The sequence below is a fragment of the Pollachius pollachius genome (assembly GCF_949987615.1).
Source record: "Pollachius pollachius genome assembly, chromosome: 11".
NCBI lineage: Eukaryota > Metazoa > Chordata > Actinopteri > Gadiformes > Gadidae > Pollachius > Pollachius pollachius.
In genome coordinates, this window is record NC_136944.1 from 7,835,350 (window position 1) to 7,851,709 (window position 16,360).

Sequence of the window (16,360 nt, forward strand, 5' to 3'; positions counted from 1 at the left end):
CAACAAACCCCTGATTACCAGAGCTGTTCATTCTTCATTTTACTGCAAGATAATTGTCTTATATGTGTTGTTTATTATTGTGAAGCTTTTCCCCTCTTTTTATTATCATTGTTAAAGTTGGGTCACTTCCCTCTAATGCAGCCACTGTCATCCAACGAGAACCGGACTTTAGACCCCCTCACCCCTGACACACACACACACACACACACACACACACACACACACACACACACACACACACACACACACACACACACACACACACTATCCCAGTTCTTATAAACAGAACTAGTCATTTAATGCTTTGTCTTTATCAGGGCTTCATGATAAGCCCCTCCCTTCCATATCTGCCCTCCCCTGTTATTTCTCCGGCCAAGCCTATCCCCTCAGGGGGGTGGTGCCGGACGTTATGGTGGAGGTGCTGGTAGTGGTGGTGGAGGGGATGGTTATACTTGTGGTTGCGGTGGTTTTATTAGTGGAGGTGGTGGAGGTGGTTGTGGAGGTTGTGGTAAAAGTAGTGTTGGTGGTGGGGGGGGTGGAGAGGTTGGTGGTCGTGGGGGTGGTGGTGGTGGTGTTGTTCCAGGTGGTGGTGGTGGTGGTGGATGTTTAGCTGGTGGAGGTGGAATTGGTTGTGGTTTGGGGGCGGTGGTGGTGCTGGTGTTGGTGACGGAGGTAGTGGTGGTGTTGGAGGTGGTGGTGGGGGCGCTGGTGCTGGTGATGGTGATGGAGGTTGTGGTGGTGTTGGAGGTGGTGGTGGGGGCGCTGGTGTTGGTGACGGAGGTTGTGGTGGTGTTGGAGGTGGGGGCGGTGGTGCTGGTGTTGGTGATGGAGGTTGTGGTGGTGTTGGAGGTGGTGGTGGGGGCGGTGGTGTTGGTGATGGAGGTAGTGGTGGTGGTGGTGGAGGATGTGACGGTGGAGGTGGTGTTGGAGGTTGTGGCTTTGTGGGGAACAGAGTTTTCTTCCACCTGATACTCAGTGGTAGTCAGATCTCAACATGGATGATAATGCATCATGTAACCATTATTGGCAGACATTGGCCTGGGTATGGTTCCAGGAACACAGGAATGGGTGAACCTAATAATTGTAAGTTATTGGCACTTGTTTTATATATATCCTTACTGTACCGATAGCGATATATTGTTGTTTCTCTTTCTTCTGACTTATTGTAAGCCGCTTTAGATAAAAGCGTCTGCCGAATGCCCTGAATGTAACTGTGATGCAAATGTCCACACTGTATGAAGGGTCCTAAGGTATGACGTGGACATGGTTCGACAGAACGTGTCTTCTTGCTCCAGCGAGGCAGCAACGAACCACACCCAAGCAATGAAGGCCGCAGTGTCTTACTGTCCACATAGACAAACACATACTCCTTCCAAAGAGACTCATATTAGTTTACACTCGATTTGGTTGGGTTTCATATTGGTCATAACAAGGGACATTGTGTTGATCTATGTTTTGACTGATCACAAAAAGATCTAGTCTGAAGGCTCATAGAGGAAATCGTTCTGATGTTTCCCTTCAGCTGAACTAATGACCTCCCTGGCCCTCTCTCCCCCCTCCCTCTCTCTCAGTCTCTGTCCCCTCAGTCCTCGTCTGCTTCCTACTCCTGCATGCTTCCCCCCTCGCCCGCTGCCCCCGCCCCCCTCCCCCGCAAGTTTGACTCCTCTCCGTACCAATCGCCTCACCTGCACGCCCCGCACTCCAGCATAACCACAGGTAAGCTTCTATACACTCTGTGTCAGTGTGTGTGTGTGTGTGTGTGTGTGTGTGTGTGTGTGTGTGTGTGTGTGTGTTTGTGTCCTTGTCTGTGTGCTTGTCTGTCTGTGAGTGTGTGTGTATGTCTAAATGTGTGTGTGTTTGTCTGTGTGTGTGTGTGTGTGTGTGTGTGTGTGTGTGTGTGTGTGTGTGTGTTTGTGTCCTTGTCTGTGTGCTTGTTTGTCTGTGAGTGTGTGTGTGTATGTCTAAATGTGTGTGTGTGTGTGTGTTTGTCTGTGTGTGTGTGTTTGTCTGTGTGTGTGTGTGTGTGTGTGTGTGTGTGTATCTGTGTGTGTGTGTGTGTGTGTGTGTGTCTGTGTGTGTGTCTGTGTGTCTGTGTGTGTGTCTGTCTGTCTGTCTGTGTGTGGGTGCATTTATAACCCTGGCGTCTTCTCTCTCCCCGTCTCCAGGTTATCTGTCCTCCAGTGCGTCGGTAGGGGGGCAGGTACCAGGAAGTGAGCAGGACTTGGGACAATACTGGACAAGACTGCAGTAAAAAAAAGTCTTTATCCCCGTGGTCACATATCTGTACATATGTTTGGACTGACCCTCCCACCCGCCCAGCCACCTTACCCCCCCTCCCCCCACTCACCTCAGTTCACTGAACCCGCCTACCGGACACCAACTAAATTGGGGGGATTTCTGTGGAAAACTGGCAACCCGTGCATTCCAGGGAAGGGCTGATAAGGGGCAGGTAGCCAACCACTGATGACAGAAAGGTTATCAGGAAGGTATTGGTGCCAATGAAGCTCAATGCAGACTTGCCAATAGGCCCTGTTTCACAGAGGCAAATTGTAGGACAAACACAGGTGTTAGTCCATTATGTGTCCTCCTTATGTGGACCAGGGCGAGAGTGTCCAATGACGACACCACTGTGAAAAAGCCCTATTCGCATGCAACTCTCATCATAGCATAACGGAGAATGGCACAGCAGAACAGAAAACATAATCATTTACTTTAATCAACCGACCATGATGAATAGATAAGATAGATAGATAGATCAATATGAATCTTGAAGTCTGGAAAACAAATTGAAGGTTTGTGAGATGTTTAAGTAGTTTGCCATAGCTTTCACTATGGCTATATAATGAAAATATAGTCAATCAAAACAGTATTAGCAATCACAACAAAGCCACGAATAAAAAGGAAAAGCAAATGACAATCAACATTGGCCAAAAAGTACATTACCAAAGATTATTTGGTGTTGATGTGAAAGCGCCTGTTGGCCAAAACGATCAACTATCAGAGATGAGAGACATTATATATCTTAACAAAAGTGTCCTCACGTGATGACATGACACACATGAGCCATATGCTGACTGCATTTACAGAAGTAAGTTCAAACAGTTGTTCTGACCTCAATCGCTGTGCATTTTGTATTTTGATGAGCACAACCCAACACTAGACCACTTTCCTCCAGTCCAGTAAAACAAAAGACTATCTTTTTCACCAACAACAACTTCCCAACGTCACTATATTGTGCACGGAATGCATTATACTAAGACATGGGGCACTCATGCAGCGCAACACTAGCATTGACTGGCACAGTGCTTGAGACAATCACTATCAAACTCTATCAAACGCTAAGACAATCAGGACCAGAGAAAAGACAATCAGATACTGGAGACTAGTGATGGATTAGCATTAGCCATATCGTGATGACTTATTTTGTTAGGTCTGTGTCACTGTACCCCCCCCCCCCCCCCCCCCCCCTCTTTCGGACCCCCATGGTTTCATATCACCAGGTAAATTAGCACTGTGTTGTATGATATCGGTACGAATGTTTCTGAGCGACTCCATCATGACGCGTATAAGCACGTTGGTTGATGTGAGTGTGTGTGTGTGTGTGTGTGTGTGTGTGTGTATGTGTGTGTTTGTGTTGTTAGATAACCAATATTTTTGTGTATTTTCCTTTTGTGAAACTGTATAAACCGAAATAATAAAAAAAATACATTTGACGTTGTCCATCTTTTTAAACATCCCTTTATTCGATCATTGTTTTATTGTGGTTACTAAAGATCGATCTTCAACTTGAAGTATTGTTCATATAACGTGTTCATTACTGCTCGGAGAGAGAGGCTGACTTGGCTTGCCTTTGAGAGATTGCATCTGTTTATTTCTCAGTCTCTCAACTAACAGTAGCATTTCCTGCCTATGTGACTTTGGGTTTCCTGTTTTTGTTATCCTATTACCGCACCCACTGCGAGTAAACCTCTAAATGACAAAATCACTCAGATGTAGAGAAGACACGCAGATGGGCAGAGACACAGAAACAGGATCCGAGCCTATAGCAATCATGCTCGCTGTTCACAGACACACAGTTCTCGCCATATAGGGACATTTATTCAGGGTTGGGTTCCTACAGCAGCCGGACTCATTAAGTCTGGAGGCTCATGGTGGGTACAGTGTCGAGGCGCTTGGGGGAGGGAGGCCATATTATAGGAACCACCACCCCACCACCTGTAAACAATCTCGCCCACTAAGCCCCCAAGGTCAACCCCCCCCGCCTCACCCTCCCATTAACATAGTTATGTTATCTATACACAACATTTGAAACACTTTGGACCTAAAGCTGGAGACTACCATTTTTTGATGCCCTATCTTCACTATCTTTTAATGTACGCCCCCGGTCTGTTGGCTGCGTAGGTTGTGTCTGGCTATTTCATTGATAATTGTTTAAAAATAAAGAAATGAACGATGCATAAGGTTATTGACAAGGTAACTGTCAGGTGCAGGGGAAGAGCAAGGTTTATGGTTTATACCCTGGTCCGTGCACTTCTTGTCCTTCACTTCTCTTTTCACTTGCCATAAAGAACAAATGGTGTCCTTTCTGTAAATGCTGTATTTGTTGTGGGCGTCCCAGGATATGCACTGACAGGGTGATCTCCACTTCTGCATGAAGCACTTTACATATCTCTACGATGAATGCCGCGCTATTCAGCTGCAGTTTGATCACGGATGAAAAGGCTAAATAACATTTAAACGACTGCGTTTTCCTAAGTTTCCTAAAGTAAAAACTGAACTGTGCAGTTTTCTGGTGACCTTTTAAAACCAGTATAACCCATTAAAACCATCAAACATCTTCTTCTTTATCGCCCCCTTTATCACTAACAACGCCCCTCCTCCCCCCCCCTCTCTCTCTCTCTCCCTCTCGCTCTCTCTCTCTCTCTCTATCTCGCTCTCTCTCTCTCTATTTCACTGCCTACCTCTTTTCTGTGTTTGTTGTTAGTTTCCTGTCACAAAGGAAGTGCCGCGCCCGCTCACTTACTCCCCATTGGCTCCGGCTCTGAGGAACAGAGATTTGGCCATCAGAAGGGGGGGGGGGGGGGGGGGGGGAGCCCAGAAGGATAGATAGAGGCCCCGCCGACATGGAGGGGTGGGAGAAGGGCACGAGAGGGGGCAAAACGTGGCAGCAGAGCGGGCGAGCAGGAAGAGGGCGAGGGGCGTGCTCGGAGCTCGGTGAGGACGAAGGGTGAGTGCTGCCAACTGACAGGACGGCGCCGCCGCACAGACACGTTTCCCCTCCGACAGGGACAGGAAGTGAGCAGTGGTCGGACCCCGGACGAGGCAGAGAGGCTCGGGACATATGAAGGCATGTTAAAAATAGCCAAAGAAATTCTTTTCTTTTCCTGTGATCTTGTTATGGAGTTATACTCAACCGAATGCATGGATACACTAACACTACTCAACGACTCCTGTGTGTACCTATGTTTGTTTGTGTGTGCGCACACGTTGTATGTGCTTTATTCATATGCATTGATTGTGCTTGTATCGTTTGCAGGATTGTTTCCTCTGTAAAAGTATGCATAGGAAATATGTGTTTTGGACCCTATACGAAATTAAGAAGATCAAGAAGTTTGTTGTTATTGCGTTGTACTTACAATGTCATTGCATCGCATTTCATTCTAACATTTATATTGAATGCGGCCGCTTGTCTAACAACCTAACCCGGCCGTTCCATCCGATTGCGGACCGCTCCCTTTTCCCACAAGAAAGGCCTCTCCCTCCTCCGGCTCAGCCTCTCCCAATCCTTGTACCAGTGTCGTGGTGTCGGCCGACGCTGGGCAGGCTTTGGGGGGCGCCGAGTGGAGGACTCAGCAGCACATGGGGGACAGGCAAGAGAAGTGTGTGCTTGTTTCTCTGTGTCTGCGTCTATGTGTGTGTGTCTGTGTCTGCGTGTGTGTGTGTGTGTGTCTTTGTGGGTCAAGCATCATCAGTGCCAGGCAAGAGAAGTGTGTGCTTGTGGCTCTGTGTCTGTGTCTGCGTCTATGTGTGTGTGTCTGTGTCTGTGTGAACGTGTGTGTGTGTGGGGGGGGGTCTTTGTGTGTGTGTGTGTGTGTGTGTGTGTGTGTGTGTGTGTGTGTGTGTCTGTGTCTGTGTGTGTGTGTGTGTGTGTGTGTGTGTGTGTGTGTGTGTGTGTGTCTGTGTGTGCGTGTGTGTGTGGTTCAAGCATCATCTGTGCCATGACGGACACAACTGTGGCCGGTTCACAATTTATATCGTGATTGTGTTATTGTCAGTGTATTGTGTAAAATGCATGAATATTGTACAGGTTGTTGTGTTGCATTTTTGCATTGCCTCTGAGTACAGTCAATACAGCAATGCTGAGTGCTGTACACTGATTACAATTGTAGAGTACAACAATGTATGGTCATGTGACCATGTGAAAATCTTGTAGTTTTTTTCACAGCTGCCATTTGCTCCAAACGTGGTCCTATTCAATTATATAATTAAATCTGATTTCTGATTGTCACCGCTAAGTGTTATGTGTTGTATGTGTGTGTTATGTGTGTAGCATTTAGTGATCAGCATTTGAGTCAAGGTTGAATGTGAACTTGCAAGCTCAGAATGTCTCTGGGTAGGTTGAATCTACTGTCAAATACAATAATCTATTTAATTATATTCCAGAAAGTCATCCTCCATTTCTTGTATGTTTTACTAAATGTTGAGATGTATTATTTTATAAATCTGTCACGCTCAGTTCTTATGACAATGTCCCAAAGAACCAATTAAAGTTGTAAATTCTAATTCACATAGTTCACAGGTAGACTAGCCGTAAGCGATAAATCCCATGTAGGCATTTGTTATAATGGGAAACATGTATGACAAAAAACTATTGAAAATACAAAATAATTAAAATTACCATGTCAAAATTCAACTGGGTACATCACATTGAATTACAGCTTGTCATCTTTATATTGTTGCAACCATAATGTGTATATGTTTATGTTAGGCAGGGAATATAATATATATAATTAATATAATTGAATACAACAATATTTTACACATAAAAAGGAGGAACATAAAACTAATCAGGGCAAGAATTATTTGGGGATGCTCAAAATACATGTTTGCTATTGATGCCCGGTATCACTAAGTTTCATCTTAAATACAATTGTTCCATTCCACTGTCTAATTTAATACAATTTGATTACTTTTGCTGCGGGACTGAATGAGACCATGAAAGATTACCAATACTGGGACATCCTTGGATCAGTTACAGGAACTATGTTTCTTTGTACAGTTGTCTGTCTGTCGAGACATGACGTCACGCGTACATTACATTGTAATTGGGGATTTCTGAAGGAAGATAATTATGGTGTAATGTAAACTTCCACTTATTCTTACTTGATCTGTAAAGTGGTAAAGAAACTGATCGCTGTTCTTGAAGCCCGAATAATTCATGTGCAGGGTTGTACTTGGTAGCGGCGAGGGGGGACGGGTCTTGGGGAGTAGCCAGACAGCTCTCACAAACACAGCCTCGCATGGGTCACCAGCAGCAGTCAGGCCAGTGTGCTACAGCTAGCTAGTCTGACTAGCCTCCGCCGCTTAACTTGCGTCCCGATTTGGACCACAAGAGACTCTGTTCTTGTTCTTTGGCGATTTGTTGAGAACGCCCGGAAACGAAATTAGATATGTATCGTGTGGACTTTTGCGTTTTAAATGCTTTTAATTGCGCCGAAACAAAAACACACTTGAGTTAAGTTTCGCTAAACTTCGCGGGGCAGTGATTCAATCCATTGGGTGGAGGAGCGACAGCAGATACCCTCCGGACGAGAGGGGCACGCGAACAAAGGTGAGATAAACATTCTATAGCTGTCCCTTTACGTCAACAAACACGGCAGGTGAACGCGAATTCGTTGAAAACTTCGCCGGTTTTTGAAACGCGGGCTTGGGATATTCATTCTCGCGAATGACGTCACGGGGATGTCCAAAACATCGTACCACATTCTACCACATTGACATAAAACAGGTGCACTATATTGCAGGGACTCATGCAATATAGTGCATATTAATAAAAGTAAGAAGACTTAAAATATAAAGATAAGCAAAGAAAGAAAAGTACATACTTTTTTTCTCCTACTAGTCCAGTTTCACGCAAACGGTTTGTTTTTTGAGCTGTATATACATCTTTTTATAGTTTCACTTTGTACTTGGAAACTGATGTGTCGTTCTATTATGTTTAATACATATAATAAAAAAACATAGTTGAAATAGCATATTATCGATGATCCATGATTATCATCCATTATCATTATCCATACATCGGTACAAAGTTTAAACTTTCGTTTCACATAGGCCTCCTGGCTGTCATGGGCATACTTTGATGAAGTTTGATTGTAACTTTTTCAATCAATATTCATATATATATATATATATATATATATATTTATATGCACGCTTATGCCAGGTGTGTGTTAGTCGCTTGGAGCATCATATGAGAGGGACATGTAACATGTTATGATACTACCTTAGGTGGTTTAGGTTACTGCCTGGCATTGTGAAAGGCTGTAGATGTACGCCGGTATGAGTGGAATGTCGCCTGACCAGTAAGACCAGGTGTTTGTGAGTGTTTGCGTTTCTGAGCCCTTAGACATGGCACCTTAACCCCTTCAGTCATCTTAATCAATGTAATCATCAATGTAATTAAATCTATCGATTTAATTACATTCCTAGTCATGATGGCTAGTTGGCAGCGGTAGCTACATGGCCATGTGACGATAGCGTAGGCCTTTCTAATGATGTTGTGAGTGACCAAGCAACATACACTACACTGTTGAGGTTGCAAATTGGAGAAAGTTGTTGTGCCTCTAACCCTAGCCAAAAGTAAAACCTAATGACATGTTTGATTTAAATATATTTTCTAGTTTGCACATCACATTCAATACACAATTCTTACTCAACTAATTAATAAAGGTGTAATTGCCAGAAACCAAAGAGTGTGTCTAACACATTCTTAAAGGCCCAGGGTTACGGTTCGATTTAGTAAAATGTTCCTTAAAAGCGTCTCACCGTCCGTCCTGCTCTGAACAGCCGTGATGTCGGAGGACGGCGGGCGCCCTGCCTCCACGTCGTCCGTCTCGTCCATCTCCCTGCTGGAGATAAAGGAGGAGACGCGCCTGGTGCTCAAGGCTTTCCTGCACAAGTCCCTGGATCTGCCCCTGGCCGACCGGCCTGGCAGGGTGGGGGGCGCCTACAAGGACAACAGCAAATACAGGTACGGCCAAGGCCTAGAGTAAAGGTGCTGTTGGTAAGATATGAGCGCTATCATGTGAGGGACGAACCGCGACAGGACAACCTTTCAAGGTGCTTATTAAATCAATCAGCTGAAATGGCAATATTCTTCCGCAACGATTTGAGCATCTTGTTTTTGTGTAACCGAGGAAAGATCCGGTCTATGTTCTACTGGAGCATTGCTGATGTTTGAGTTGTAGCACATTGATTCAGAACTGTTTAAAGGCAGAGGTGTCCGGTTATTTAAAAATAATGTTATAGACCCTCTTGGAATGTTATAGACCAATCAGGAGGGAGCAAGTATTTAACAATTCTGTGGTATAGAGTGTAATTTGTTGTAAGTGGCATAGCTATTACATCCATATATAGCTACTAATCAGCTATTAGTAAGTGAAATGCTCTTTGAGAACTGCTTCCGCCTCTGTATGAGCTGACCAATCAACAATGAGCCAATTCAGAATGTAGACATCCCCTCGGCTTACTTCCGACCAGTCAAGGTGACACTTGCCTTATTGGTGCAGGGAGTCCATCTTGCCTGTCAATCACAGGTGGTCGAATTGGATGATGTTTGTGTTCAAATTCCTGCTCTCTTCTTCTCTTTCTTTTGCTCTCTCTCTTTACAGCTCTCAATTTTACCTACAGCAACTATTTAATCCCACTCGGATTACATCTATTAACCTCACCTTAACCTCATCGCCTTTCCTAGTTGTGGATCATTTCGGTTAGACCTGGTACATGTCTGTACCCATGTAAATTCCCTGTTGGTTGATGCTAGCTAGACCTCACAGAGCTTATGGCACAGAATCAGGGTGGCCATCCCCTGATCCGGCTGACCAATCAACAACCCCCAACCTTTTCCTTCTCCATATATATGATATTCTCCGAATGACAGCTTTGTGCAGCTTGGGACCAAAGCCAGGAATGGCTTCCACTCCCAGGACGATGAAGCGAGCTCCGGTGATGAGAAGATGAAAGGCTTGAAGAGCCTCATCAGGCGCACCAAGCGCCGGCCCCCCAAAGACCCCGGCACGGCGCACAAGGACCCCACCGGCTCCCCGGAGAACGACGCCTTCTCGCGGTCCTCCACGTCGGAGGAGGACAACGGTGAGCCCCGGCTTCAGACGAAGACCAAGAAGACCAAAAAGCTGAAGAAGCAGTTCTCTGATCTGTTCCGCCGCAAGAACCAGAAGGACTCTCCGGAGAAGCCGGAGAGGCCCATCAAGCTGTCACTCGACATCAGGCCGAAGACCCTTAACCCCCTGGACTCCCCCAGTAAGTTAGCCCTCCCTCGACACATCAAGCACTTGACATCTTCCCTGGTAAATTCGTGCTCTTTTGGATTGGCTCAAATGAGCACCAAGTGATGTCAGGACATCACATGGCTGCTGCTATTGGCCCTGGATGGTATGTCTGCAGTGCAATCGCGTAGTAGCAAGTACTAGTAGTAGCCAGTTTCACTCACAATATAGCCATGAGTTTTGGGGGGGCAATACGCCGTTGTTGCAAACTATTCATTGTTATTTTCCTTCCACATCATGGTAAGAATGTCTTTATGAAATGCATTTTCGTGTAACTTTAATGGTGTGTGTGTGTGTGTGTGTGTGTGTGTGTGTGTGTGTGTGTGTGTGTGTTGGTGTGTGTGTGTAGATCACCCTCCTGAGTTCTATGAGGACGTAGCAGAGAGACTGGAAAGGATTGCCAAGCGGTCCAAAAGCATTAAGAGGATAGTCAGTCCGGTCCAACCTCAAGCCCCACCAGTGACCATCTCATCCACTGCCCAACCCACTGACCCTGGTGAGCAAAGAGCCCTCATTCACCTCCACACACAGTTTATACACACACACACACACACACACACACACACACACACACACACACACGCACACGCACACGCACACACGCAAATACTAGTCACCCATATATACCCTACACATAGCATAAAAATGTAATTTGTTCTTTTTCCAGTTTTAACTAAGGACGAGGTGGTGAATCAGCTCATCAATGTTCTCTCCATGGAAGCAGATGCCATCACCTCAAAGGTATTTATTTATATTCACGTGAATACAGAGCCTTGACTCCACTTTGGGTTGAGACAGCTCATCCGACACGCCCGCATTCATCTCTGTGGTTAAAAAGGTACATCTGGCGTAGATTTAGATAAAAGCCCTGAACACATGTTGTAGTTGACCAAAGCGACATGTTATCACATGTGTCTGGCGGTAACTCATAGCATATCCGTCTGAAAAATGTCCCCAACATGACAGTAAACTTCAAAATTAAACAAGTATTCTTTTCTGGAAACGATCAATGGGAAATAAAATGTGTTGCTAATCAGATTTGGAACCCTAGCAATGGATGGCATACGTGTTCATTTCCTTCCCTATTGCCCACCATTACCATGCCCACAGATATTTCCTGCATAGGGATTGTGCATGCATTGTGTGTGACCCAAACATGGGTCTACAGTGCCCCCTTGTGGGATGAGTTGGTATATAATCCTCCATCCACACTCAAATAACAGCACACAACATCTCTGCATCCTTCCAGCAGTGCTCTGTAAGACCTGGGTTGTATGGGTAAACGTATGAATTGGATTTGGGTGATTTACAGATCTGGAGAGTATGGAAAACATTGGAGATTTCTTTATTTGAACTTCCAACAATGGGAAGTTTCTGATTTAAATCGACTACAGGCCAACAATAGCTTCTTGGCATGGAGGGTGTGCAGGTTCCCTAGAAGAGTGGAAGAGTGAACGCCTGTTGCAGGCATCAAGGGGACCTTGGGTGGTAGCCTGATTCTTCCACCAGCCCACTCCCGACGTTAGGCTGTTTAACCCCACCAGCTGCCCCTCAAACACCCAGCTGTGGCCGTCTCCTGTGGACCTCGTTAGATTAAGCAATAAAAGCCTTCTCTGATTGTTGTTAAACACATTCTTGGTGTGTAATTTAGCTTCTGCGTTTAAATTGTCCATATTGCCTCTCTTGAAGTAGCCCTGAAATCCAAGCAGTTGGATATTACCCACGTCCGGTTGTAGGAGGAGGACCGGGTTCACACAAGGCTCTTGGACTGACCGTTTCCTGGACATGCATGTGGTGATGACCTGTATTCATATTTACGTGGATACGGTGATTGTGTACTACGCCTTCATGGCATTTTGTAGCTTTCAGGCGACCGCTCAGACGGAAACTGGAAGTTGGTGGAAAAAACGTCCAAAGAGATGAAGGCTGACCTTCAAGGCTGGCGGCAAGCATTCCAGTTGAGACGCAGAGCACACACTGACCTAACTTTAAACCAAAGTCATTGGTCATGGTCCAGCATGCATGTGCAGTTCCCGGGTTTCTTGTTAAGGCAAACATAGTTCACTTAATAGTCCAACCGTATCAAATGGACAATCCCATGCTACCCTACCATTCAAAAGACTTGCAGTAGAGTATATTGAAACAGCTGTTGGAGAGGTTTACCACTGATGATGTATTGCAGGCCGTTAAAAACTACTCTTAAGTTGGACCACAGGAGAATATATAAAAACTGTTATTAGGTTTTGTTGCCCAAAATCTTCTAAAAGAGTTCAAGAGAAGAAACATTTCAGACAGAGAAGGAAAGTCAAAACAAAGACAAACCAGTTTCTGGTCACAGCTAGGGAAAAGCTGCTAGAGGAACGCCCTCATCTGTACAAGCAGCATCTTAGTGTCTTAGGGGGCGGGGGGGCACGTTGCGGTTTGTAGAGCTGTTCCTGGTTTTTGTGTACTTGCATTCCTGAAATGGAATGCGTGTGTATCAACGCGTTCAAATACAAACCGTCACTTCCAGGAATTCCAGAAAAGTGCAGAATTTGTAAGTGAAACATGGTCAGGAACCCTTTGCCATATACTCAGAGCTTGTTCGGAGCCGCCGCTCCCCTCAAGGAGGGGCTGCAGACAGAGCTGTGGCGTGGCGCGGACAGGGTTGGAACAGAGCCTCAGACGTGTCCCATGTATCCAGATGCCCCCCCCTCTCACCTCTCTCCGCCTCCCCTCTCCCAGATCCAGTCGGACCCCTTCCTGCGCTCCAAGCTGACACGCCTCTCCTACCCCTCCTTCGCCAAGCTCCTGGACGCCTTCAGCAACATCGAGGGGGAGCCCCCCGCCCTGCCGCTGCCGGCCCCCCTCCCCGCCAGCCCCACCCTGCGCAGAGTGGCGGTCACCATGGAGGTGTCGCGCCGCGTGGTCACGGCCACCGGCGCCCAGCGCATGCAGGGCTACGCCGAGCGCTACATGGAGACCTTTGCTCCCTGGGTGAAGAGCCACGGCGGATGGGTGAGCCGAGAGAGACGGGGGCCTGGCTGTGTTCTTCTCAAACGGGGTCGAAGGTGGCGTGTTATGCCGCCAGGGGGGAGTGGGATCAGCCGTTACATGCCGTGCTTGAAAGTCGGCCTCTTCTGACATCGTCCAATGGGCTCGTCTTCCTAGATGTGTGCTGGATAGATGAGCATCATTTGCTACAGTCCACTGGGTAGGCTGGTAGACCGATCCATCCAGCACACGTCTAGGGGGACACGCGATGTGTGTTGTGATGTCAGAAGAGGCCGATTTTAAAAAACGGTTGGCAATGGCTAATCACACCTGGTGGTATAATATGTCAGCTTTAAGGCTACTTAAAGGGGCAGTTCGTTTTTTTGTTACTTGGCGAGACAGCTGGACGGGTAATGCAATGAGCATGTGCAGAGGAAAAAAAGGCACTTGACATGGGGTTACTGGTCGTAATGACCTAGGATCCAACATTCCTAGTACGTTTTAGCGGAACTTTTTGCACCAGAAACAAAAAACTGTAGATGAGCTTTCAGAAGCAGATTTGAATAACTGTATTTCTACTAGGGGTGTAACGGTACACGTATTTGTACCGAACCGTCACGGTACAGGCACTTCGGAGCGGTTACAGAGGTGTACCGCAGTACGTAAATGTGGCGTACATAGCGGGCAACGATCGTCGAATAGTCGAATAGTTGGAGTCACGTAGAATATCGAATAATGAATGTGTCTATCGCTATTTATTACACGGCTCTTCTCAATGCTGTTGAACGCTCCGTTGACTTGCATGGGCCTTCACAACTTCCGGTGGTGAGTAGTGTCCTCGGTTGCTAAGCGACGTCAACATCTTTGGCGGACTATTTCTCTGCTGATCAACACTACGAATGCTGGTAACAAATAAATTGTAAAAAGACACACCGTGTGAAGTTATATTTTTGACGTGTCTAGTTCACCGTCATGCAGGCTGTGTTCAGTAAAATAAATAAATAAATAGCGATCCATTTTCGGCATGTAGGTCTATCTGCCTAAGCCCACGTTGAAATAATTGCAATGTTGAATGTTGATGGCGCAGCTGTTGAACAGTTGATAAACAGATTGATTTCATCCAATCATAAATGCCTCTCCCTGTGTCATTGTGTGTGCGTGTATCCGAGGTGCGTGCGTGCGTGGGGGGTTCTTGATTGAGCGATTTTCGAATATTATTCGAATACTTCTCAGCGAATATCGAATAGTATTTTTTGCCAGAAATGCACATCCCTATCACACGCATTGGAAAAGGCACCATCCAGGTGTTACTATCACTGTTGCTGTGGAAAAAAAAACGAGCTGCGCAAACCCAGCTCACGACACTATTTCAACTACCCCTGTCTGGGAATTGAGAAATCAAGCAGTTTTTAAAAATGTTCCCCTTAACTATGAACCGTACCGTACCGTGACTTAAAAACCGAGGTACGCACCGAACCGTGACTTTTGTGTACCGTCACCCCTAATTTCTACAGTGGCCAGTCTACAGAGCATCAATGTGGTCGTCAGCAAACATTACGGACCATTTTTTTATGTTTACTAGTACTAGTTGAATGTTTGCTGTTAACAGCCAATAACGCTCCTAAATCCCCGCTTCAGCAACATGATTGGTTGAAACAGTCGATAAAGCTCGATAATCATACCAAGCTACCTTTTATGGGGTCTGCACATGGACGTTGAATTACAAAAATGGGTCCAGCTAAAATTCATGTCTGTAAATGATCTTTATCGCTAATCATTTTTAAATAGTTTTGCTCCATACTTTCTTCACTAATTATTCAGGGATGCCAGCCTGTAGGTTGTTCTGTTACCGTAACAGTAACTCTGACATTAGCCTTTTTTCCATTTCTCAGGAGAACATTGTCCATTTAGAGGAGGCTTCTGAGTTTGACTGAGAGGTCAGAGGAAACCTTCCCTATTGGCTAACAGGGGTATGACCACTTCCTGAAAAGCCAAACTGTTTATCTCACACCTGCTGGGAGAGAAGACGGTCCCGAGAGCAGCCATCAAGAACAAAGGCTTCATCGTTGACGACGACATTGCGATGATTTTGAAATTATTTAAAAAAAAAGAATGAATATGAATGAATGTATCATGAATAACAGTTTGGAACATCCAGAAGGTGCTAATTTTGGGGTCTGGATTGAGCCCAGGTCAGTAGCCTCTGCGAGGTCTTTGCTTTTTATATGACATATGACACAAGAACTGAACAAAGTATGTTTCTTAATGAGGGGTGGTACTTTTTACCATTGTAGGACTAATCAGTCCGAGGATGTGATCTCATCTAGGAACACACGTTTACAGTCTGGTTGTTCTGGGCCCTCATTCAAAAACGGTTGGGAATAACAATACAGTGTCTTAGCAAGCCTTTTTAAATTAGTGGTGTGGAAATTAATGAACTGTGTGTGCACATTTTGCAGGCACACTTTTGTTTTCCTTTTAAATTAATATTTTACAATGCCAACACTAATGGCACAAAAAATTGTTTTTACGCCATTGTCAACACACTCCAGGCCAGTAGTCGCCAGGCCAGACATTCTGAGCTTCGGTAACTATGCACATTATTATTTATAGGAACTGGTTCTTGCGTCGGTGTCGGATGACAATGACACTTAAGGTGACGTAGACTTGTGTAGTCACACCTTGACTAAGCACAGACAATGTGTCGACTCGATGCTGTATTTATTAATTTAAGAATCTTTTGCATGTTTTGTACGATTTGTACGACATTTTCTAATAAAAACATTTTTACAAAAACGTATTTGTGCATTTGTGGTTTT

At 45.5% G+C, this 16,360-nt stretch overlaps 2 protein-coding genes across 2 annotated transcripts in view; both read left to right on the top strand.

The window, feature by feature from the left end:
- The window catches only part of pax10 (paired box 10), a gene marked incomplete at both ends in the record, with an annotated part of 6,573 nt that extends 4,322 nt beyond the window's left edge, over positions 1-2,251 (top strand). The window contains 2 exons of the mRNA XM_079747086.1: positions 1,572-1,716; positions 2,166-2,251. Coding sequence (XP_079603212.1) covers positions 1,572-1,716; positions 2,166-2,251 — 231 coding nt within the window. The remainder of the gene's footprint in view (positions 1-1,571; positions 1,717-2,165) is intronic.
- Positions 2,252-7,527: 5,276 nt separating this feature from the next.
- On the top strand, positions 7,528-16,331 carry bcl2l12 (BCL2 like 12). The gene is made up of 7 exons (XM_079746682.1): positions 7,528-7,831; positions 9,070-9,253; positions 10,163-10,542; positions 10,918-11,064; positions 11,236-11,309; positions 13,293-13,565; positions 15,434-16,331. The coding sequence occupies exons 2-7, from the start codon at positions 9,075-9,077 to the stop codon at positions 15,473-15,475; spliced, it is 1,095 nt and encodes a 364-aa protein (XP_079602808.1). The 5' UTR covers positions 7,528-7,831; positions 9,070-9,074; the 3' UTR covers positions 15,476-16,331.
- Positions 16,332-16,360: the final 29 nt, after the last annotated feature.